Source organism: Lygodium microphyllum, chromosome 21 (genome assembly GCF_053477565.2).
Source record: "Lygodium microphyllum isolate KBCC chromosome 21, Lygodium_microphyllum_v1.1.10, whole genome shotgun sequence".
Lineage (NCBI taxonomy): Eukaryota > Viridiplantae > Streptophyta > Polypodiopsida > Schizaeales > Lygodiaceae > Lygodium > Lygodium microphyllum.
In genome coordinates, this window is record NC_141155.1 from 118,919,287 (window position 1) to 118,944,727 (window position 25,441).

The 25,441-nt window shown below is 42.8% G+C and overlaps 1 protein-coding gene across 7 annotated transcripts in view; it reads right to left on the minus strand.

Moving 5' to 3' along the window:
• The window catches only part of LOC148018485 (protein-S-isoprenylcysteine O-methyltransferase B-like), a 92,033-nt gene extending 67,988 nt beyond the window's left edge, over positions 1–24,045 (minus strand). For all 7 annotated transcript variants that reach the window (XR_015687692.1, XM_087661757.1, XM_087661758.1 and 4 more), the window contains exon 1: positions 23,752–24,045. Coding sequence is in view for 6 of the 7 variants with exons in the window: in XM_087661757.1 (XP_087517883.1) it covers positions 23,752–23,998 (247 nt within the window). In the remaining variant the exon portion in view is untranslated. The remainder of the gene's footprint in view (positions 1–23,751) is intronic.
• Between the last annotated feature and the right edge of the window lie 1,396 nt (positions 24,046–25,441).

The following is a 25,441-nucleotide window of genomic DNA, read 5'->3' on the forward strand; positions in this document are numbered from 1 at the left end:
AAATGTGACTACAATGGCTGAAGGTACAAGGCTGCAATGGCCAGCCCCAACATGCAGCTCTACGGTAACAAGGGGGATGAGAGAATTGTTAGCAATCATGTTTGTCTTGCCTATAAGCCTTGAGGGAGGAGGTAGCTCATTCTAGAGCAATCAGTTTATTGCCTTTCAATGCATTTTCTCCTCCAATCAAAGATTTTGTGTGCATTTCCTCAGTAGTTTTTGCACACATTAGGCTGCCTCACGTGGCAAACATTGTCCACCCTTTCCGGGATTTTTCTGAGCATTTCTGGCATTTTTACCAGCATTAAATGCTGGTCGGCCATATTTTAGCCCCATATTGCAATCGGCCAGTTTTTATAGTTTGTGCCTATTTATTTGGCACTTCTCCCACTTGGCAAACACATATCTTCCTCCTTCCTTAGCAGGTGCACACTCCAACTTCGTCATCTTCCTCCATCTCTAGTGTTGCCATCATCATTAGTCTGATCTGGTGCCCTCATTAACGCTATGGGCTACGTGTAGGGACTGATCAGTCCTTTTGTATTCAGCATTCTTTTCTTGTTCAGTGCAAATTTCTTTCTTCTTTTCTTGCGGTCTTTCTCTGTTCCTTTGTCTTCATGTTCATGTTTCTTCTTCCGTTGTGCATGCACTCTCACAAGAATGAGGAGGGCCAGTTGATCACGAAGGATCAATGACAGATAATGGATAATGGGAGGGCAGGCTGCCTATATATAGGTGAAAAAGATGCAAAACCCTAAATGTGGTTAAACTCCTTAAAAATAGCCAAAAGTGCACAAAAAGAAATGCACTAATGTGCCCTCCAACTAAAGTGTCTAAAACACATAAAATGATAGACTAGACCCAAGTCAAGAACATGTAGGGCCTCAAAACGCAGCTCAATGGATGGTCATACAATAGAGGCAAGGTGCCAACACCACTAATAGGCACCAAAGCGATGTCACCAATAGTGACAAAACCCTCGGACGAACAAAGTTCCTGCACACCTTAAGGAGTCATAGGACTCCATGCATCACTATCAATGAGCCAAGGCTGCTTAGAAGACGAGACAGTAAGAAGCCTGCTCCACTTGATAAATGTGTAGAAACACTAACTCAATGGTAATAGCAGGTGACGAAGTAGAGGTAGACGAAGGCTCTAATGGAGATCCACCCTTCACTCCAAGACGAAGATGAACGTATTTCCTCCAATACTTCTCCTCAAGGTGTGAGGTTTTCCCACAATGAGGACACATCGGATATCCTCTACGCTTCCCCACAAAATCTATATCAGAGTCGGAAGATGACTCCAACTTCTTCCTCTTCCCTTTCTTTTGCTTGGTATGTCCTGTACCTAGAGATAAAGCCGCATAAGCATAGCCATGTGCACGGGCCTTGCAAGAATCTAGTTCATTGTGGCGTGCATCCAAATTCCAGCTCAACCACCAATGGGACTAGCTTCTCCCAAGTGAGAGCCTCCTAACTACGAGAAGTGAGAAGACTTGTGTAGAATATATCATATGTCCATGACGAAAGATGTAAGAGAAGTGTCACAGCTAGGTTCTCCAAATAAATGTTTGTACCAAGAAATGAAAGCTCATCCCGAACGTCCTCCATCCTATGGATGTAATTCCTCATTGTAGGGGAATCTATGACAAGAAGTTGCCATAGCTTAAACTCAAGAGATAATCGATGCCCAAATGCCTGGATTCAAAAGAGAGATACTAATCTCCTCCAAATCTCTGCAGCGGTGTGGATACATCTAACATGCACAAGCTCAGAATCTGTACAACTCAATAAGAGAAAAGAACTGGCAATCAATCCCATAAAGCTATCAAAATCTGTGGTCACACCAACACGAGGATCCACGGTAGGTCGGGGTATAGGGACAACTACAAAATTTCAAAGGACACAATCGTCAAGGAGACACTCCATACGACATGACCATAGAGGGTAGTTCGTCCCATCCAACTTGTCCGATGCAGAGATAGAGAGGGTAGGATTGGCACCTACTCAAGAGATGCCATCGATGCCAATCAAGGACTAGAAACCCTGGAAGAAAATAACGAGAAAGAGTTATAGGGTGGTGGTTATTCTGAATGGTTTTGAACCACACGATCCCCTATAGCATACACGTCAACCATAGATGTCCTTCGAGGAATACCTGCAGGAAAACAAAAAAGCTGCTGCAACTCGGATGTCCTCAACCTGTACAGGGTCTGTCAACCTATTGAGCAGAAAAGACTGACGGAGATGGGGAGTATCTGGGGTAGGAAGCAAGGATTTGTTGCCGGGAAAGTATGCTGGATGAAAACACACGCCGTAAGCTCTGCAAATGATGAGGTCGGCACCCAAAAGGGGTTCCCAGCCCAAAACAGAGATGGATCCAGTATACGTAGCAATAGGGGAGTCTGTCTGCCAGATAAACAGGTCATCCAGCCTGCAAAAGGTGCTATCCAGAGTGCTTAGGTGCTGCCCAGGTTAGGGAAAGACCCGCAGCAGGAAAACACAGCAAACACAGAGGATGTCCACCATAAACACAGGTCTGTCAGCCTGGAATGAGATCACCCCATCTGCAGAAGAAAGCATCTGGTCTGGAAGTGGAGCACCCTGCACAAAATGCAGATCTGGCTGCCTGAAAACAGGCCGCCCAGGCTGCTGTGATGCTGTTCAGTCAGGGGGAGACTCCCAGCTGTCAAACACAGGGAATACATGTGTCAGTCCACCTGGAAATGGGCCCCCTGGACATGAGAAATAACCTGCCAGCAGTTAGGAGCTGCCGCCTGCCTGAAACGAGTGCTGGACTGAAGGGCTTCCTACACAACGCAAAGGGCAGACCAGTGAATAGACCGCCCATCCAATCACATGGACGCCCAGCCTGTCAAAAGGTGCCCAGTAATGTATGATGCAAAACGCAGATGTCCTGCCCCCAAAACAGGTGATGAAAATGACTCGAACCACAAACAAAGTGCTCCTCTTCAAGATCTTTGGCTCCCACACATGACTCTGATACCATGTGAGAGTACGCAATAGAAAGAGGAAAGTGAACACACAGAGAAGGAGACAAGAGAACACAGTAAAGAGAAGGAACAATGTGACTACAATGGCTAAAGGTACAAGGTTGCAACAATTAGCCCCAACACGCAGCTCTATGCATCAGTGTAGGCGCCAAACGATAGCAGGGGGATAAGAGAATGAGAAGGGCTGGCTGATCATGAAAGATAAGTGCCCTCCATCTAAAGTATCTAAAACACACAAAATGACAAACAAATACAATGTCAAAGCTCCTAATATCCTTATCTGACTCAGACTAAAGCTCAAAGGCAAGAGATGACCACACAAGACATGCATGACTACTAACATTTTCAACAAGATAGCTTGCGTTTTGCTATTTCTGCTAACGATTTTGCCCAAAATTGCTAACGATTTTGCTGGTACATGTGACATTTTGTTGTTTTTGCAGCCCTTTTCAACTGTTTTTCACCAATCTCCTCTCTAGCAATTTGTGTTTTCAGTGACTTTCTCAGAGGATGGATCATAAATGTCGGTTGTCGTGCTTACTACACACTCCTCACTTTTGTTACTTCTATCATTTGAACTATACTACTTTCATTGTTGAACTCGTGATTTTGGGTTGAGTCTTGGCATGTACCTCTCTCTCTATCCCCTTGCTTTATTTCATCTTCTCTACATCTCACCTTAAATGTCTATTGATGAGGTAGCATTAATTGTTTTTAGATTCCATACACAAAACAATTGATTTTGTAGGAAGGATGGAGCCTCCAGTTGAGACTAGCCATCCTATCAAGGAACCAACAAGGAGTGGGAGTACAAACCTACATTTTCTTCTCCTCCATCCACTCCGGTACTAGATAAACATGTTTTTACTTATGTATTAGCACATGTTCTACTTCTATGCAAGATATTGCTAACAACCAAGAAGGAAATCTTCAAAATGTTTATTCAAGTTTAAGTCTCAGGCACCTTCTTCTAAGGATCCTATGGCGCCCTATCAAGCTTCTCCATCATTGGAGGCTCTGAGAAAGCATTATGGTCTGCAGGAGGAGGTAGACACACCTTCACCTTTACCATCTTCTTCTTCTCGTTTTGGTCACCTTACAAATGAAGAGTTTGAGGAGTATTTGCACATCACGGTACAGCTCGGTTTACACTCCTCCAACGAGTGCTACTACTCCATGTGGACCAATTTGTAAGACTAGCCATCTCTCTAATCTTTAGGACCACGACATTCGGCACATCTAGCGATTCATCTCCTTTATCTCAACCAAGCCTTGTGTCAGGTTCGTATTGTTGAGATATCGAGCTCCACTCGTGATATGCCAGGGTGACCGTTGTGCATTTATGTCACCGACTTGTCAGTTGCAGATACGGTTGGTACACCGCCCATGAATAATAGCTACATGACAGCTATCCTTATCTACTCTAGTTCGTGGCTCAGTTAGTATGCCACCTTAGTTAGTTGAGTTTGATTTGAGACCCATATATAGGGTTCTTCTATTTCCTTGTACTAGAGTTTTTTTGGCTTACACAACTAAGAAGAGGAAAACTGTTTTTCAGCCTCCACCTGTGTGTGTATTCCCCCATTGTGCAAGCAAGAAAGCTACAAGTGAGACTCCTTCCTTCTCTCCCACAATCTTGACATGGTATCAAAGCCTTGTTCGTGGTAAGGAGCTCAAGAAAGCAAGCCAAGCTCGCGGTGTTCTGGTAAGAGGAGCAGTGTTGCTTTCATTTTCTGTATTGGGAGCAAGTCTCTGTAGGTAGCACAGCCGGGAAGTGCAAGAGTGCATTGTCTCAGGTTGAGACGCCCTTCGCGATGAAGCAAGAGGGCAGTATATGCTGCGGGAAAGGGCTTTAGCCCTTGGTGATCCTGTTTTTTTTATTTGAGGCCACTTCGGAGCCTGTTTTGGAGGTAGAAGTTTTCTGCACGTACTCAGGAAAAGGCCCAGTTCTATGCTGTGCAACCACTGTTCTACAGGTCGGTGAAAAGTTACTGTAGAAATTGCATCGTATGCTTGTGCGCAGAGACATTGGGAGTTACAGAATCATCCTTGTTGCCTGTTGATGCAAAATCGTCACTAGGAAGTGACTGTGTGGTCAAATACCACTTTCGCCAATTTTGCAGATTTGTCCTTGTGAGGGTGAAGCTGTGTTTTTTGCAGTGACAGAATTTTTTGCAGTGTTCTGTAATGGCGTCTGATTCTCTTTCACAAATTGTAACTGAAAAGCTTGACAAGAACAACTTCCAAGCATGGAAGTTTAGAATGACGAATTTCCTTATAGGAAAAGGATATTGAAAATTTGTTACAGGAAATGAAGAATAACCAGTTCTTCCTGATGTTCCCAATCAACAGCAAACGCAGGCATTTAAAGCATGGCATGAGAGAGCCAGGAAAGTTATGTACTGGCTGTCTATCAATATTTCACACTCTATGATTGTGCATATTCAGGATGCAAGTACGCCAAAGGAGGCATGGGACACTTTGTCAAAAATGTATAGCACAAATACGCAAGCCAGGAAAATGCAACTCAAGCAATAGTTGCATAATGTGCAAAGAGAAAGTATGAGCATCAATGACTACCACATGAAGGTGAAGAAGATTGCAGATGCACTTGCTTCCATTGAGTCGCTAGTGGAAGATGATGATTTAGTTTCTGTGACCTTGAATGGTCTAGGAAAGGATTATGCACAGTTTCGGACATCCATTTCAGTTCGTGAAAGATTTCCTGATTTTGAGGAGTTGATTGCTCTTCTAATTTCTGAGGAGCAGAGAAATGGTGGTGCATATTCTTCAGGAGGAACTTCAAAAGAAACTGTCTTCTACTCAAATGCTGGAAGAGGTAGAGGCAGAGATAGAGGAGGCCGATCTGGAGGCCGTGGTAGAAATCAGAATATGCAGCAAACTCAAGAAAACCAGTCCTATGGAGGAGGACGTAGTAACTCTAGAGGCAGGGGGAGCCAAAGAGGTCGTGGTGGATGGCAAAGAGGTCAAAATGCAAACAGTAATGTTGAATGCTACTACTATGGTAAAATGGGTCATATGGTTAAAGACTGCTATAAAAAGCAGAATGACATCATGAATGGAAAATTGCAACAAGGGAATTATGCATCTTCTAGTAGACAGGGTGATGACAGAAATGAGCATTTGTTCATGGTGCAGCACATGAACAATTCTGTGACAAGTGCAAAAGAAAGCAACGATGTATGGTATGTTGACTCAGGTGCATCAAACCACATGACAGGTCATGCAGAATGAATGGAGGATGCAAGGAAAATGAAAAAACCAGGATTTATGGAGACTGGTGATGATACTGCACATCCTATTGTGCAGATTGGAAAAATTCATTTGTCTATGCAGGATGGGAAAAAGAAATACATGTCCGATGTATTTCATATCCCGAATATCACCAAGAATCTAATTTCTATTGGTCAAATGGTTGAGCAGGGCTTGCAGGTCAGATTTAATCCTCATGGATGCTTTGTTGAGGATATGAAAAATAAAGGTCGCTTGATAGCAAAAGGAAAGAAGAAGGGCAGAATGTTTACGTTGGATGCAGACGTGTCTGAATTGAGTGCAGCAATGTTTGCATATGGGACCGGTGTAGTTGCAGATATTGATATCTGGCATAAACGCATTGGTCATGTTAATGTACAGCGACTAAAATCAATGCAGGCCCAAAATATTGTTGTAGGATTGCTTAAATTCAAGGTTGCAGAAATGCATAAGGTATGTGAAGCCTGCCAATTTGAAAAACAGGCAAGGAAACCATTTTCTAGACATGTTCAAGAGAGTAAGAAGCCATTGGAATTAATCTACTCTGATGTGTGGACTACTAAAGCTGCATCTCTTAGAGGCTGTCATTATTTTATCACTTTTATTGATGACTATAGCAGAAAAGTTTGGGCGTATTTTATGAAAAAGAAAAGTGAAGTGTTTGGGCATTTCAAAACTCTTAAAGCTATGGTTGAAAAAGAAACAAGCCTGCAAATAAAATACCTAAGGTCAGATGGAGGGGGAGAGTACCTCTCAAATGAGTTTGCAAGGTTCCTACAGGAGCATGGCATAAAGCAGCAATATTCATACAGTCATATCCCACAACAAAATGGAATTGCAGAAAGAAAAAACAAGTATATTGGAGAGGTATCTCGTGCCATGCTCAATGAAAAAGATTTGCCAGATTTTTACTGGACTGAAGCAGTTGCTACAGCAGTCTACATAATGAACAGGACTCCCACTGCAACAATACATGGGATGACTCCAGAGGAGAGGTATACTGGTAGGAAACCAGATATTTCTCATTTGAAGATTTTTTGTTGCATTGCCTATGTTCATGTGCCAGATGAGTTGAGATCCAAGTTGGATCCAAAAGCTGAGAAGTGCATCTTTATTGGTTACTCTCTGCAGCAGAAATGGTATAGATGCTATAACCCTTCTACTCGTAAGTTTACAGTGAGCAGAGATATTTTTGATGAGATGAGTAGCTAGTATAAACCAGTAAATATGATTGATGATGTAGATGCACAAAATGATAATGCTGCACAGAATTCACAGCAGCAGTCACAAAATATTAGTGGACCTGGAGTGTCCTCTAGCAGTGGTTCATATTCTTCGCCATGGACAGGCAGATTGAGATCAGGAGAATCTCCTCAAAACAATGCAGATAGTGGTATGCAGGTTTCACGAAAAGGAAAAGAGAAGGTAGATCAGCCCATGTTTGATATGAATGCAGGTCACTCTTATGTGGATGGTGAATCCAGTGGCTCAGAACAGAGCATTGATGATGAGTTGGGTATTCCTTCTATTGTTACACCTGGAGTAAGGAAGACCAGGGATGTTTTGAGAGTACCTGGGAGTGAACCTACTTTGCGCAAGTCTACCAGAGCTAGGTATCCTGTGAATAGGCTGAAATATGATGGATTTACAGCCATTCACTATGCATATATGGTCAAAGTGATACAGGAACCAGAGCCCAATGCTACATGGGAATTGGTACCTTTGCCTAAAGGTAAGAATGCAATTGGCTGTAAGTGGGTTTATAAGGTGAAGCACAATGCAGATGGTTCTGTGAACAGATACAAGGCAAGATTAATAGTCAAGGGTATGCACAAACATATGGCATTGACTATGAAGAAACATTCAGTCCGGTTGCAAGGATGGCAACCGTAAGAGCAGTCATTGCTATGGCTGCATCAAAGGAATGGTCTTTACATCAGATGGATGTAAAGAATGCCTTCTTGCATAGTGATTTGCAAGAAGTCTATATGGAGCAGCCACCAGGTTATGTGCATGTTGTTCATCCTGAGTTTGTTTACAGGTTGAAGAAAGCCTTGTATGGCTTGAAGCAAGCACCTAGAGCATGGTCTGACAAGATAGAACAGTATCTTGTCACTATTGGCTTTCAGATTTCCAAGGCAGATTTCTCACTTTATGTGAGAAAAACAGAGAAAGGTATTATGCTACTTGTCATTTATGTTGATAATTTGATTATGACAGGTGACAGTGATGAAGATATCCTTCATGTGAAAATGCTATTGAAGCAAAAGTTTGAGATGAAGGATTTGGGAGAGCTGCGTTATTTCTTGGGCATTGAGATGATTAGATCACCAAGTGGGATACAGCTCTTGCAGAGGCAGTATAGATTGGACATGCTGTCCAAATATGGGATGACAGGCTGTAAGCCTATTTCAGTTCCTTTGGAGCAGAATGTGAAGCTGAGCGCAGATGCAGGTGAGCTTCTGGAAGACCCTACTATGTACAGACGCATAGTAGGAAGCTTGATTTATATGACTATTACCAGGCCAGATTTGAGCTATGCTATTGGATTGGTAAGTCAGTTTATGCAGGCTCCAAGGAAACCGCATTTGGATGCGGCTAGACGCATACTCAAGTATGTGAAGTCCACATTGCAGTATGGACTATTTTATGAGACTGGGGTTCAGATACAGTTGCATGGATACACTGATGCTGATTGGGCTGATAGCATTTCTGATAGACGATCTACCAGTGGATATGTGTTCTCTTTTGGGAGTGCTGCAGTCACTTGGAGCAGCAAGAAACAGCCTACAGTTGCCTTGTCCAGCACAGAGACTGAGTACAGGGGTGCAACAATGGCTGCATGTGAGGTAGCTTGGTTGCATAAGCTACTTTATGATATGCATCAGCCTACAGATGGGCCAGTTGTCATTTATTGTGACAACATGAGTAGTATACACTTGGCAAATAACCCAGTCTATCATGCTAGAACAAAGCACATTGAGGTGCATTATCACTATGTGCGGGAAAGGGTTTTACTAGGTCTTATTGATCTTGTTTATTTCAGCACAGAGGATCAGGTAGCTGACATATTTACGAAGGCATTGGGCGCAGAGAAGCTGCGCAAGTTCAGAGACCTGCTTGGTGTGCAAGAATTGGGATTGAGCTCGAGGGGGAGTATTGAGATATCGAGCTCCACTCGTGATATGCCAGGGTGACCGTTGTGCATTTATGTCACCGACTTGTCAGTTGCAGATGCGGTTGGTACACCGCCCATGAATAATAGCTACATGACAGCTATCCTTATCTACTCTAGTTCGTGGCTCAGTTAGTATGCCACCTTAGTTAGTTGAGTTTGGTTTGAGACCCATATATAGGGTTCTTCTATTTCCTTGTACTAGAGTTTTTTTGGCTTACACAACTAAGAAGAGAAAAATTGTTTTTCAGCCTCCACCTGTGTGTGTATTCTCCCATTGTGCAAGCAAGAAAGCTACAAGTGAGACTCCTTCCTTCTCTCCCACAATCTTGACACGTATAACCCTTTTGAGTTGCATGAGCCAAAACCCTCTCCTATTTCTTCTTTTATTGAGCAAGATCCAGATGATTTTCAGTGTATTAACTTTAATAAAGGAGGTTCTCAAAGCAGATATCCTCCATCAAGTATATCTCTACCATATGTTTCAAGTAAACTACACCTTTCAACTCCCTCCCAGCCCACCATTATCTTCTCCACATTCTCATCTACTCATATCTTCATTCCAAACTCTTAGATTACATTCCAATTCCGCTCAAAGCACACTAGGGGTTGGATCTTCCATTTTCGCTTCTAACACGTTCTCTTTCTCCATCCCACCATCTAGCTACCCTCCATTCACTCCACCTATTGGTGCATCGTTAGGGAAAATGCCACCTTTTAACGATGTACCTTCCCTATACCCCCACTTTACCACATCCTTACACTCTGGGACGGCTATGATGAGCATCTCCCTCACTACCCCTGAACACTCACAACCTACCCCACACGACTTTTCGAACGCAAGGATATCCATCCTCTGCTTATGGACTGTCTTTCCACATTCCTTGGTGGGTCACTCCTATGTAGGGATTTCCATCCTCTGCTCCATGTGTCCCTATCCCTCCACCCTCGCTCTTCATGCAACTACCATGCCCATACTTAGTCCACCCATGCCCACCTTTGAAACCATTGGGTACACTTCTAATGGTGGGCACTTTGGGATCACTTCCCAAGTGTACTCCACTCCCCCGCTCCATCCCCCCTACCACCATTACATACCTCTATCTCCTAGCACTACCACTCCTTTTGCAACGGCCAAGAATGCCTTCGCAAATAAGACTCGTTTTAACAAGTCGAATTTCACCACTTGATCGAGCTTTTAGCAACAAGTGCCTAAATCTCAAGGACTTTGGGACCTCATTGTTGGTACCGAATGCTACACCCTCATTTAGCTCACCTTGATCACATCCTTAGCCAAAGCTGCCTGACATAGTATACATAGCTATATTTGGCATTTGGAGGCTGCGTTTGACACCTCTTGCTGCATTTTCATCTTCTTCGTGCTCTCTTGCATGTTATCCATCTCTTGCAAGCTGCATTTATAATTTCTCTCCCCTCTGCCTATATGCCACTAATCCGGCATCTACACTCTTGTGTTTGCTACTACCAGACATCTTCGAAGGCTGCCTTGTTGCATTTCAAGATCCATTGGAGTACGACACACTTAGGGTCATCTATATCCGTGATGGACAGATCGATCCATCCGATCCGGACCGTCCAACACAATCCCAACCGATGGGTTTCTTATTGTGCACCCGCTTGGTCAGCTACACATCTGCCACCCGATTAAAAGTACCTGTTTTCCCGCACATCTGCTACCCATTTCCTTGCACGTTTTCTGTAGGCTGCAACAGTCACTCTCCAACAGCTCTATCACTACTCATCTATCACATTTTCTCTCTCATTCTCTTTCTCCCCTCCCCCCCTTCTCTCTCACACATGTTGAAGTGACATGACACACAAGTCCCCCACCCAACCTCTCTCTCTCTCTCTCTCTCTCTCTCTCTCTCTCTCTCTCTTTTCGTGAAGATAATTGAATTAAGTAGCAATATTTACATCAGACCATGAGGTCAACTAAGAAAAACTGAACAACACAAATGAAAGGCTACCAAGACTCTTTAACACACAAATATCACATAGAAAGGAGAGCTAGTGTGGAGCGAACAATATCCAGCTAGGGAGCAGCAATGTCAGGAAGAACAAGATCAGCTGAAATCATAGAGGAGATTTGCCATAACACTAAACCATTGACACATGCCACATGACCATGGATGCCCGAGGTCAAATAAAAAATAAAGGCATTCCGAGTATGCCAAATATGCCACAAAGTTGTCCATCTGAGGAAATGGAAGAGGTAAAAATAATCTAATTGCAAAGGAGACATAGAAGTCATCCTTCCCATAATCCACGAACGAGTCGATATCCGCTGCTGAGTTGCCAAGACCACACACAGGAAACAAAACTTCAAATCTATCGAGCAACAGGGCAAGAGACAAATAGATAAAGCAATGTCTCATCACATGTAGTGCAAGTTCCGATTAAACTTATCTCACTGCAAATCTTTATCAGGCCAATCAAACAACCTGGAGGTAGCCAGCATTTCTCCTTGCAGCAAATTCTCCTCCTTACGAAGATCAGGAGGGCGCCAAACTTCAAAACGTAACATCTCCTACCAGGATGCAATCAAATGAGAAAGGAAAAAAGATTGGGAGACCTTGATAGGCCTCGTGGAGTTAACCACATGCCACCAAGAAACTTGAATAACCGTGCTACCATGAGATATACCAATCTTTTCTACGAAAAATTTTGCAATATCTAACCAGGGATGATTGTCTACACATAGTGCCTACAAAAGTACTAGTCTCAAAGCAACCATATGCAAATTAACATTCAATAAAGCTGCTCCCCCCATCCTTTTAGGAGTAGTCACATGTTGCCACGAAATCCACACCTGGCCCAAACGATTCCCTTTCTTTTTCCGCAACATGAAGCAGATAGGTTGAACCAGTTCCAAAAGAGACTTCTTAGTCCAAGGAAGTAATGGCAAAAGAAATGAGACCATACTGATCATGATGCATTGAGCAACTTTAAGTCTCACATGAAGAGGCCAACCTTGAGATTTCCAGTACATGAACCGATCATGTATACGGAATGGCATCCAATCAAGCAAGGCATGGGGAGCTACATCCACACCAATAAGATAACCCAAGTGTCAAGTGATATCTCCATTAGAAATCACAACTCCTTGCCAACCCAAAGCTTGCAAATCATTCTCCATACAAGAAAGCAGTGTAGATTTCTGAGCATTAATATGAAGTCCTAACGCTAAAGCAAAGAGATTCCACATAACCATTGCCCGATTAACATTAATGCAATCAGCCTTAAGAAACATAAAGGAATCATCAGCCAAAGATTGACCCAAAAGTTGGGCACCACTGGGAAGAGACAAACCAACAATCTCACCTTGATAAGCCAACTTATCCAACAATGAGAGCATCGGGTGAGTGACCAAGGCAAATAGCAAAGGACTGAGAGGGCAGCCTTGCCGAAGAGACCAAGACAAGGCAATTTCATATGTGATCCCTCGATTAAGTGCAATACAAGCCACAGCACCTTGACTAATGGTATCAACAAGAGAAGTCATGCAAGGATCAAATCCCATGGTGGACATCAAGTGCCGCAAGTCTAAGTCTCTCTCTCTCTCTCTCTCTCTCTCTCTCTCTCTCTCTCTCTCATACACCCAATTATCAATGGCACCTCCTCTTCATGAGGGAAGGGAAAATCCAACACTTGCAAGTGGCAATGCAAGTATTGCCCACAAGATCCAAACCTCATCCATCACCCGCCTCATTCGCATATGCAAATTAGGAGGGGAGGCCACACCATGCCCCACCATTCCTGATGATGTCCACCAAGAATGTTGTCAAAAATACTTGCCATTGAAGCGGCGCAAAGGCATTTCAAGGGCGAGCAAGGAGGTGGTGCATCTCCCAATCATGGGGCCTCGGATCATGAAGAAGATCCCTCTCCAATCGTCTCTGTTTCCTCCTTTGAAGGGGCCTCCTCTATCCCATCAACAAGGAGCCATGCAAATGGGGCACCTATGCTGAAGAGGCAAGCTACACTTGCCCAAGCAATGGGCCAAGCATTTAGTCCTCTCTCTTTTCTTAAAGAGAGGCAAAGGCAAGCCAAAATAGAAATTGCAAGCACCATAATTAAGTGCAACCTCTCTTTCCACATCCTTAAATTGGATCAATGGACGCGCATGGGAAAAGCCATTGCCACCGTTAGTCCATACGAGGATGGTACGATGTCATACACGAGATGTGTACAAAGAAGCTTAATCAGGAGAGAGAGAGAGAGAGAGAGAGAGAGAGAGAGATAATTGATAAGTCAATTAAGCCCGTGTATGCCAATTGGGCAAAGTACAAGTACTCTAACCTATCTTATGGTAAAAAAATAGGAATTATCAATATCCTTGTCTCTTGACCGCTTGGTACATACTTCCTACAAGCAGTGGATGCTTGCACAAGGGGAAGGAGAACCACGGTCGCCTTTATGTATTGGCACATACAACAAGCCATCATTGAGGTAATTGATTTGTTTACTTGCAAGTTCCAAACTTATTAATTTATTTACTTGAAATTTCCCAAACATATTGATTCCAACTTCATTATGTGTGATCTTGTAGTTTGGTGCACAAAACGTCATACACGTTGTCATGGACAATGCTTCTAATTACCCATCTATGGAACGGAAACTTAAGGCCGAGTTTCCATCCATAATATGGACACCATGCACCACACATTACCTATGGGCAAGTTGGAGTGGGTAAAGAGAATTGTGGATGATGCTTGCACAATTGTCACTTTCATCAATGGCAAGGTCTGAGTTCTTGTGATTTATCGCTTGTGCTTCAACTTGGAGTTGAAGAAGCCTTCAAAGACACGTTTTATAACCACATCAAGCATCTCTACGACGTTTGCAACAAGATCCAAAAGGCAATCATGTCCAACAAGTTCAAGGAGTGGCTCGAAGGAGAGTCCTCATCCAATCAAGTAGAAGCAAAGGTCATTCAATGGCTTTGCTTGAAACAAGAATTTTGGACAGATGTGAGGGGCATTGTCATTGCCGTCACACCCACATACAAGGTGCCTCACATGACCAATATGGAGGGGTCCACTATTGGCCTCCTTTATCATCTTATGGCAGAGAAAATATCAAAGATAGAAGTATCGACCGTCTTGGATGAGGAGGCTTCTTCTTCTTTTTTGAATTGTTATCATGATTCAAAGTTCTTTTAATTTTTAGAATTTACATTATCTCACTTTCTCTCTTTCTACCATCCAAGAATGATGTAACCTCTCTCTCCCTCTAAATTTATCTTTTATCCCTTTGTAGTGACATCTTGGACATCACGCCACAAAGAGATGATATTCTCATTTTAACGAAGAAGAGATGGGAGTGGATAAAGTGATCCATCCATGGGTTCACGACACTCTTGCATCCCGCATTCAAGAAGCCCTCCCTATTTATGGATGCGAATGTTCTTGCCAATCGTGATGCCTTTCTTCCAAAAGCTTTGGTAGAAGAGTACCATGGTGCCTTCCTCCAAGAGCTCATAAACTATGGTGATCAAAGGGGCATCGCTTTCACTTCCACCATTTGTTGGAAGAGGGACTCATTGGTGAAGCCTCTAGGGAGTCATAGGTTTGCAAAAAATCTCTAATCTCTTAACTTTTAGTTCTTTTAAATTGATTTTCGTTTGCAAGTTTGATTTTTTAAATTTAAATCTATTTTCTTTTCCAATGTACTTTAGGATTGCTCATCGGATGCATATGAGAGGAATTGGTCCGCCTATTCCCTCCTATACACAAAAATTCGCAACAATCTTAGCATGCAACAATTGAAGCAACTAATTTATTGTTGCTCCAATTTGCACATGCTACATAGTATACACGAGATGTCTACGGCAAGACGTATATACCATATATATATACTTGTTACTATGTTAGGTTATTCATGAAATTGAATCATGTAACATACATAGATATGTTTTATTTATTTAGTCTAAGTTATTTATCCTTTAAATGTATAAATTAACGTATATGTGCTCAAGCTCTCCACAAGCACACTTAAAAGTGTAACTCATGAGAGGACTTAGAGGAAAAGCAAATATTTAGAGATCTTTATTTGAAGCTCAAGAAGATTGACCGGTGGGTCTCTCGCACTCATGCATGCCAACATGTCGTCATTCGCCCTTGCGCCACTAGAGATGGAGCTTCTACTTTGATATTGACATCAACTACCTGTGGTGATCGTGGGGCCCTTAGGTTCTATACGAGGTGTGGGGGTGGCTTGAGAGGCACTCCTAGTATGGCACATGAGAATACACCTATCACTACCTCCTGTGTAGAGCTTAGAGAGCTTAAGTATGATAAGGCAGGCAATGTACTTAGTGAATGTGACTTTGTTGAGAAGGGTAATGACTCCTCAAGTACCGGCGAGGATGCTTCTAGCTCCAATACTGAAGTGATATGAGTACTTAGACTCTAGAGCTTATGTCATGACTCAAATGAGATTGATCATCTTTGTCACTTGATACATGATCCATTTTTGTAAACCTTTTTTGTATGAGATTGCCATTTGGCTCATAATAAAGTTTTTGGTTTACCATTTCATACTATATTCTCGAGTCTTTGAAGTTGAGTGTTGTTTCAACTCTCTTTTGCACTTAGTTTTGAGCAAAGTCTCTAAAACTATATTTAAGTCCCAACATTACTTATAGACTTTCAATTATACGTTTAAATTTTTTTCGTCGGACGTAGGTCCAAGATTTATTAGTCCGATTAGTACCATACTAGTATTGGATGGTACTAATCAGATGCCATAATACATAGCAACCCTAGACACACACTCCAACTCATTACCTTTGCCTCAATCCTCAAGACGCGAGAGTTCAAGGTATGGTATTTGTTCATTGCATAGTGTGTTTGCTGCATGAGCATTGTATTATTTAGATTCATTCATTCCAAATTATTCACTGTGTTCATTGTCTCTCAGTTACCCTAACCCTAACCATGCTCTATTATTAGTTTGTGCTTTGTTGTACGATTATATTTGTGTTTTCTATGTTTAGGGCATTTCTTTCCAATGCAACCTAGTGGCCTCTTTATGATGACCCATTTCCTCTCCCAACCGATAGTCCAAGGCTTTGAGTTTCATCAATTTCATACCCTAGCTTCTGTTCAAGGACCGATTAGGAGTTGTCACACCATGAGATAGTGGACAACCTTCTAGACCTGAAACTATCCAAGGATGTCTATAAAACATGTTGCTTTGGGAAACAACACCGCAATCCATTTCCTCAACAATCCACTCATAGAGCTAAGGGGCCTCTTAGGTTCCACATTGACATTTGAGGGCTAGCATCCATTATTGCCATTAATGACACATACTTTTTTATGTGGATGACTTTTCAAGATATTCATGGGTGTATTTCTTAAAGCATAAATCTGATGGCTCTGCATATTTCTCCACTTGAGTGCACTTGGTGCAAAATCATAAGGGTATCCTAGGTCCATATTGGTACTATGAGAAGTGATAGTGGTGGTGAGTTCATCTCCCATGAGTTCTCCAAGTTCTTACACGAGCATGGCATTTCCTACCAACTCACCTCTATCAACTCTCCTTCTCAAAATGAAGTTGCAAAGCGTAAGAATTGAATAGTGATAAACATGGCATGCTCTATGCTATTTGCAACAGAGCTCCCTAAGAGCCTATGGACTGAGGCTATCAACACTTTAGCGTATATCCTCAACTAAGGGATAGTCCCTCAAAAGACCCCCTTTGAGGCATTCTTTGGCACTCCACCTCTTATCTCCTACCTTAGAGTCTTTGGAGTGTCGTGCTTACATATACACTCCTAATGAGATAGGAAAGCTCATGCCCCTTGCTCATCTCTTAATCTTGTAGGCTACTCCTCATAAATAAAAGCATACCAATTATTTGATCCCAGTACAAACAAAGTCATTACCCAAAAAGATGATATTTTTTAAGAGAGGGATATGGTGCAACCCACTATACTAGCTTACAAGCCAATTCCTCAGCCAATATTGCAAGAGATAGTGCCATCTGAACCAAGTCTACTATTTGCTCCTAACCCACTTGCAAAGTCTTCAATTCCCAAGCCCCCTCCCAAAGACCTGTTACATAGCTGAAACCAATAGACCATAAGGGATTTGAGGATCCTTCCATCAGATTCCATCATGGAGGGACCTAGAAGATCTCTCTCACTTGCATCATTTGTGTTTGTCTTCATGGCAGATTATATAGCATAATCTAAGCCGAAGAGTTGGCAGGAGGCTCTAAAGCACCCCCAATGGCAAGAGGCCATGGAAATAAGAGTTTCAACAAAAACGTAGCATTGGTTGTGAAGAGACCTTTGCTCCTACTATGTGGAGCAACCTCCCAGGTTTTCTCTTCGAAGCCAAAAAAATAAGGTCTTTCATTTGTGGAAAGCTCTTTATGGGCTGAAACAAGCACCATGTTTATGGTAGCATAGGATGGATAAGTTCCTTAGAACTCATGGCTACCATTCTATACCATATGAAACAAATTTATATGCCAAAACCATTTCTGAGGGGGGTCAGCTACATCTTGTTATATGTTGATGACTTATTCCTTACAAGCTCGGATTCTGCTACTATTGCAGATATAAAGGCACAACTTTGTATCGTGTTTGAGATAACTCACTTAGGTCTATTATCCTATTTTTTGGGTATGGAGATTGTTCGATCTAGGGATGAGATCTTTGTATCTCAGCAAAAGTATGCCCTTCAGTGAAACAATACTGCATTGATCAAACATGGCTTATGGCCATGCCTCCTGATCCTACTATGAAACTATTTAAGGATCTCCATGGTCAGCCCTTTGATAAACATACCTATAGGTCTATGGTAGAGAAACTTATTTGGTTGATTCATACTAGACCAAGCTTAGCTTACTCAGTTTCTTTGCTTACTAAATATTTCAATGCGCCTAAAATGTCACATTGGATTGCTTGCTTGCATGTATGTTCCATATACTTACTCTTATGGTTTACATTATGGTGATGGTTTGACTTTGCAAGGGTACACAAATTCTAATTGGCCAAGAGATCCCAATACTCGATATTTCCATGGTGGCTACATCTTCTCCCCCAATATAGCCCCCATTGTTTGGTCCAGCCATAATCAAGAGACGATGGCTGCCTCTACTCTATTGAGGCGGAGTACAAGGCTCTGTATGATGGCACCATAGAGATCATCTATTTGAGGAGCTTGTTAGCAGAACTTCAGTTCCCATGTGACATTCTGGGAATGAACTTCTACAACAACCAAAATGCCATCACATTAATTGGTACTCCCATCACAAGTCTAAAGACAAAGCACATTGGAATGCACTACCATTTCACTAAACAGTGAATTGAGCTAGGCACCATCCACCTAGAGTTTGTGTCATCATCTAACAACTTTGCAAACATTTTGACCAAGCCGGTCAATAGACTGGTCAATAGACTAATCTTACGATACCTTCTTCTACCACGGATCAATATAAGTACTCCCTTCCCTTCTCCTTCAACATGATGGCAAGAGGAGGTTTCCTCTAGCTTCCCCTTCCACTGTCCAGCGGTGAGAGGGGGCAACTTCTTCTCTTGGTGATTACAGTAATCATCATTGTAAAAGAGAACTTAGGCAAGTGAATAATTCCCCTACAAGGGCATTGTCCAAGCCGCACCATTGCATACCATTTTTCTTGAGCATGACACTCTTCATTACCTTGTGCATTACCCATGCAATGGCATTGTGTTCTTGTAAATACGCATTTGTACATATTTATCCCTTTTTGGTTAGAGAGTGATCAACTTTAGATCCACCATATTCATGGCAACTCACATTGCAATCTCCTTGGGCAGTCCCTATGACAACATTCACTACATACTACCCATACTTTTCTTCTTCACCAACACCCATGGATGAATGGGATTGCTTTTTGTTTTGTGATATGTTGGCACTGGCTATCCCTTTTAGTTCCTTTTGAGACACAAATACTTGATAGGATCAAAACAAACAAAGTTTTTTTTCAAACAAACAAATAAAAATTTTATTATTATGATTTTTAAAACAAAGTTCAAAGTGGTTCCATTGTCTTTACAAGTCTTGGTAGGCCATTGGCCAATTGACACTGCCCAATACCTTGGCCTCTCTAGACTGACCCTGCCTTTATAGTGTTGGTAGGTCCTTGGGTGACTGATGCTAGACTTTTTTTAGTCTAGCCGACCCATAATTTTTAGCACCCTTGTGACTGGATGATTGGTCATCTTTTTGGCATTATTCTCCACGTATTCATAGGCAAGCTCCCTCCTCCTTGGTCAGTGACTCGAATACTTATCCTTCAACACAACTCCATCCATCTAGAGAGGGCAACTAGTGCACACTGTCAATTACTCACCGCCCAAGCTTTTGTAAAGATCTTGTGCCTCGGTATACTGACTCAATTTCCCAAGCATATTCTCTTTTGAATTTGTGTCCTTGCAATGGCCCTTCCTATTCATTGTGTTCCTTAAAATAGAGTCTCTTAGTCTTTTTTGCACAAGCACCCACTTTTTTTAAATTTCTTTTCTTTTTCTTCTTTTTGCGGGCCGCCGAGGGGGGGCGCCGTTTTGAGGGCATGCAGTCAACATGGGACAAGGTGTTGCAGCATAGCTCTTGTCTGACAAAGATTGCCCGTTGAGACGAATTTCTTGTAATCAACTTGCTCACATGGAATATGATATTTGCCATGACATACTTGTGGAGTTTGCCTCTCTTGCCCATATACAAGTTCTTGATGGCTCTTCTAAGGTGTGTCAATGGAGATGACCACCATTTGATTGTGCAAAGCATTGGTGTCAATGAGAAAACCATGTGTGTGCCCTAGAGGAGGGATTCTCTTGTCCCAAATTGCATGCATTTAATCAGAACTGACCTCAATTGAATATGAAGGTGAATTGCCAATTGAATGTTTTTTTGTTCAAAAGCTTCTCTACAACATCAATGAATGATGTCACCTAGATGGGAGTTCTCAAGACTTACATGCTCAGCATGACTAGGTATTTTGGCTGGTGATCTTGTCACAATGAATAATAACGGTGTCTCATTGATGCCTCAAAAGCTCCTCTACAACATCAATTAGATAATGTCATGTGGATGGAGTTCTCATGTCTTACGTTGCTTGGACAAGCACAAACACAGGAGATGCTTGCTCTAGGTGACTAGGCATTTTGGTTGATGATCTTGTAACAATGGATAATAGTCAAATCAATGCTAATAAGTTAGGGATGAGGACACTTTCAGAGAGAAGGCAATAGTAACTATTTCAACTCCTAGATACAATGGGCTAGAGCCTTGTGGCAATCTTCAAGACAATGGTTCCTTGTTCATGGATTCCAAGGGGTGTACACTGCAATGCAGTTAAGGACAACTGGACTTCTAGTGGGGGGAAATGTAAGTAGGTGCCCTTTCTTGATGATGATGATGAAAAGGGATAAGTGCCCCTTTTTAGGAGGGGTTCCTGAAATTGCCGACCGACCAGTCAGCCAACCAACAACCCATTTTTTTGCAACATGGCATCATGTTCAACTGCCATCTTAGCACTTTACTAGCCGGTGCATACACTCATGCCCAAATTGCTCTATACAAGAGCCAGACATTACTTGTTCGCGAATTCAAGTATCAAGAGCAAAAGTGATCATGATGTTTGCGGCTGTTCAGAGATCTATTGGATTCTATACTCTGTGGATACAGAGCACAAGGACTGCACACGGGCACGAGTGTAATGAGGATTCACTAGCTGGCTGCCTTTACCCTTGTATTTATCAAAGTTACTGCTGCAGTATGTTAGTAGGAGGATCCTGCTGGCGTTTGAGTTCTCTTATCGCTTTGTCTCTTTTAATGATTAGTGTTTTCCAATTACACTGAGGGTGCACTAGGTTTGTTTGTGTTCATTTATTGTTAGCAGATCTTTCAGATTCTGAGAGTTGAATGCTATCTTTATATTGTCTCTGACCGTCTTGCCATGCGATGGAACGCTATGGTACACCTTTGGCTTCTCCCTAATGATGATGACTCTGACAGTATCATGATGCTGGTGCAGTATTCCATCCAGATCTGTCTCAGACTCTCTTCTTCTACACTTTACTAGCCGGTGCATACACTCATGCCCAAATTGCTGTATACGAGAGCCAGACATTACTTGTTCGCGAATTCAAGTATCAAGAGCAAAAGTGATCATGATGTTTGCGGCTGTTCAGAGATCTATTGGATTCTATACTCTGTGGATACAGAGCACAAGGACTGCACACGGGCACAAGCGTAATGAGGATTCACTAGCTGGCTGCCTTTACCCTTGTATTTATCAAAGTTACTGCTGCAGTATGTTAGTAGGAGGATCCTGCTGGCGTTTGAGTTCTCTTATCGCTTTGTCTCTTTTAATGATTAGTGTTTTCCAATTACACTGAGGGTGCACTAGGTTTGTTTGTGTTCGTTTATTGTTAGCAGATCTTTCAGATTCTGAGAGTTGAATGCTATCTTTATATTGTCTCTGACCGTCTTGCCATGCGATGGAACGCTATGGTACACCTTTGGCTTCTCCCTAATGATGATGACTCTGACAGTATCATGATGCTGGTGCAGTATTCCATCCAGATCTGTCTCAGACTCTCTTCTTCTACACTTTACTAGCCGGTGCATACACTCATGCCCAAATTGCTGTGTACAAGAGCCAGACATTACTTGTTCGCGAATTCAAGTATCAAGAGCAAAAGTGATCATGATGTTTGTGGCTGTTCAGAGATCTATTGGATTCTATACTCTGTGGATACAGAGCACAAGGACTGCACACAGGCGCGAGTGTAATGAGGATTCACTAGCTGGCTGCCTTGACACTTGTATTTATCAAAGTTACTGCTGCAGTATGTTAGTAGGAGGATCCTGCTGGCGTTTGAGTTCTCTTATCGCTTTGTCTCTTTTAATGATTAGTGTTTTCCAATTACACTGAGGGTGCACTAGGTTTGTTTGTGTTCGTTTATTGTTAGCAGATCTTTCAGATTCTGAGAGTTGAATGCTATCTTTATATTGTCTCTGACCGTCTTGCCATGCGATGGAACGCTATGGTACACCTTTGGCTTCTCCCTAATGATGATGACTCTGACAGTATCATGATGCTGGTGCAGTATTCCATCCAGATCTGTCTCAGACTCTCTTCTTCTACACTTTACTAGCCGGTGCATACACTCATGCCCAAATTGCTGTATACAAGAGCCAGACATTACTTGTTCGCGAATTCAAGTATCAAGAGCAAAAGTGATCATGATGTTTGTGGCTGTTCAGAGATCTATTGGATTCTATACTCTGTGGATACAGAGCACAAGGACTGCACACAGGCACGAGTGTAATGAGGATTCACTAGCTGGCTGCCTTTACCCTTGTATTTATCAAAGTTACTGCTGCAGTATGTTAGTAGGAGGATCCTGCTGGCGTTTGAGTTCTCTTATCGCTTTGTCTCTTTTAATGATTAGTGTTTTCCAATTACACTGAGGGTGCACTAGGTTTGTTTGTGTTCGTTTATTGTTAGCAGATCTTTCAGATTCTGAGAGTTGAATGCTATCTTTATATTGTCTCTGACCGTCTTGCCATGCGATGGAACGCTATGATACACCTTTGGCTTCTCCCTAATGATGATGACTCTGACAGTATCATGATGCTGGTGCAGTATTCCATCCAGATCTGTCTCAGACTCTCTTCTTCTACACTTAGGATAGATCGTGTAGATCGTGTGACCTATTAACACAATAACCCCATCTTGAGTCGAACTGCTATTGACCCAACACGCACAATGCTTCTGTCACTGACACACTACCAGAGGCCATCAAACTACCACTGAGGGAGGCATAGATTGCATCAAATGCCGATTGCTGCAAAACTTACTCTGAGATTGGATACTATAGGGCAGCCTGAAAGTCCATATTATGGGCACTCCGATCTGCCCACATTAAGGAATGAGGTGGCCTACTGAATAGCTAATCAACGCATAACCAAGCTATGAAACAGCCGGAACCTAGCCACTATTGGCTGTCCAAACACTTCGTAATGCGGCTATCGCAGCCCCAAACCTCTCTCTCTCTCTCTCTCTCTCTAAAGAAGCTTCTGACCAATTTCCCAACAAGTTTTCCGACAATAGATTACTGGATCGGGGCAGAGAATCCTTCCAACCTACTGCAGGACTTTCTAATCCTTCGAACAGAGCTTTTATAAGGGGCACATATAACGATTGGAAAACGAGTTTGACTTGGGAAAAGAAATATGAAGAGAAGGGAAACGGGGCGTACAGCTGGTACTGACGTGGCGACGGCCATGAATGAAGAGTGCAAGCAGGAACTCGGAGGTGTGAAAGAAGAAGAGGGCGATGAAGAAGACCACCACTTGCTGGGCGGGGGAGGCCAACATGGTAATCTCACGATTCACTCCCTGCTTCCAACGCTCTCGCAACAGCACCCCCACCCTGGCTTCATTCCGTCTCCAGCCGCCCGCCCATTGATCGTTCTGTGTGATGGCCAGGCTTTGAAGCTTGGACATGGTCCATGGAGTAGGACCGCAGGTTGTAGTGACCCATTGCCTTGTCGATCACATGGCAACCAATATAGCATAGCATTTATCTATCTATTCTTCTTTCTTATTTTGGCCGGAGGTTCGGTTATCTCAAAGCTTCCATTTTTCCCCTAAGCCTATTGTTTTTCTCAAACCTCCATTATGAATTCGAATTGCATGCATGGTTGATGGGGGTTGATGTGGTTTTAATGCCCCATGTCCTTTCTCTCTCTCATGATTAGAATAATATCATTTTTCATCTCATTTTTTATTTTCTATTTTATTTTTTATCAGGGGGATCTTGGGACATGCAGGTGGAAGCTTGGAGCAAGGTGCACGCTCGTGGAAGCTTGGGGCACACAGGTTTTCGCTTGGAGAAGGAGCACGCTGACTAAGGTGCGGCTCTCTCTCTCTCTCTCTCTCTCTCTCTCTCTCTCTCTCTCTCTCTCTCTCCTGACATTAATATTTGAAGTTAATGTAGATATTAATATTAATGTTAATGTTAATATTAATGTTAGTGTTAACATTAATATTAATCTGTTCTTTTTTATTTTGGTTGGAGGTTCGGTTATCTCCCGAGCCTCCATTTTTCCCCGAGCCTATTGTTTTTCCCAAACCTCCATTCTGAATTCGAATTGCATGCATGGTTGACAAGGGTTGAGGTAGCTTTAATGCCCCACGTCCTCTCTTTCTCATGACTAGAGTAAGATCATTTTTCATCTCATTTTTTACTTTTGATCTCATTTTTTATCAGGGGGAGCTTGGGACATGCAGGTGGAAGTTTGGAGCAAGGTGCATGCTTATGGAAGCTTGGGGCACACAGGTTTCTGCTTGGAGAAGGAGCACTCGTGGCAGCTTTGGGGCATGCAGATTTCTGTTTGGAGAAGGAGCATGTTGACTAATGTGCAACTCTCTCTCTCTCTCTCTCTCTCTCTCTCTCTCTCTCTCTCTCTCTCTCTCTCTCTCTCTCTCTCTCTCTCTCTCTCTCTCTCTCTCTCTCTCTCTCTCTCTCTTTGCAGGCTAGGTCACATGGCAGGGGCCAGGCGTGGCATGGTGTGGCGAGGCCTAGGCGTGGGCCAGACTCGCCCTGAAGTCATCCAAACAGCTAGCAACACAAGGGGACACTGAGTGCTAGTATGCCCGAATAGAGACCTGGCTACGGCTCCATGGCCTGCACATGGACCACCTCCCCCCCGCTATAATACAGCCTAGACTGCCCACACCTGGAGCTCAGCCGAGAGGAGGTAAATCGCATCACCAGAATGGATATCATCTAGACAGACATCGCCAGGACATGGGTGACCCCCACGTCATAACTAGGAACCAAGAAGGCTTTCTACCGAGAACACTTCCTGCATATCTCCCCGGACGGCTCATCACCCGCCCAAGCTACATGGACACACACATGTCTCACGGGGTCAGAAGTGCCAT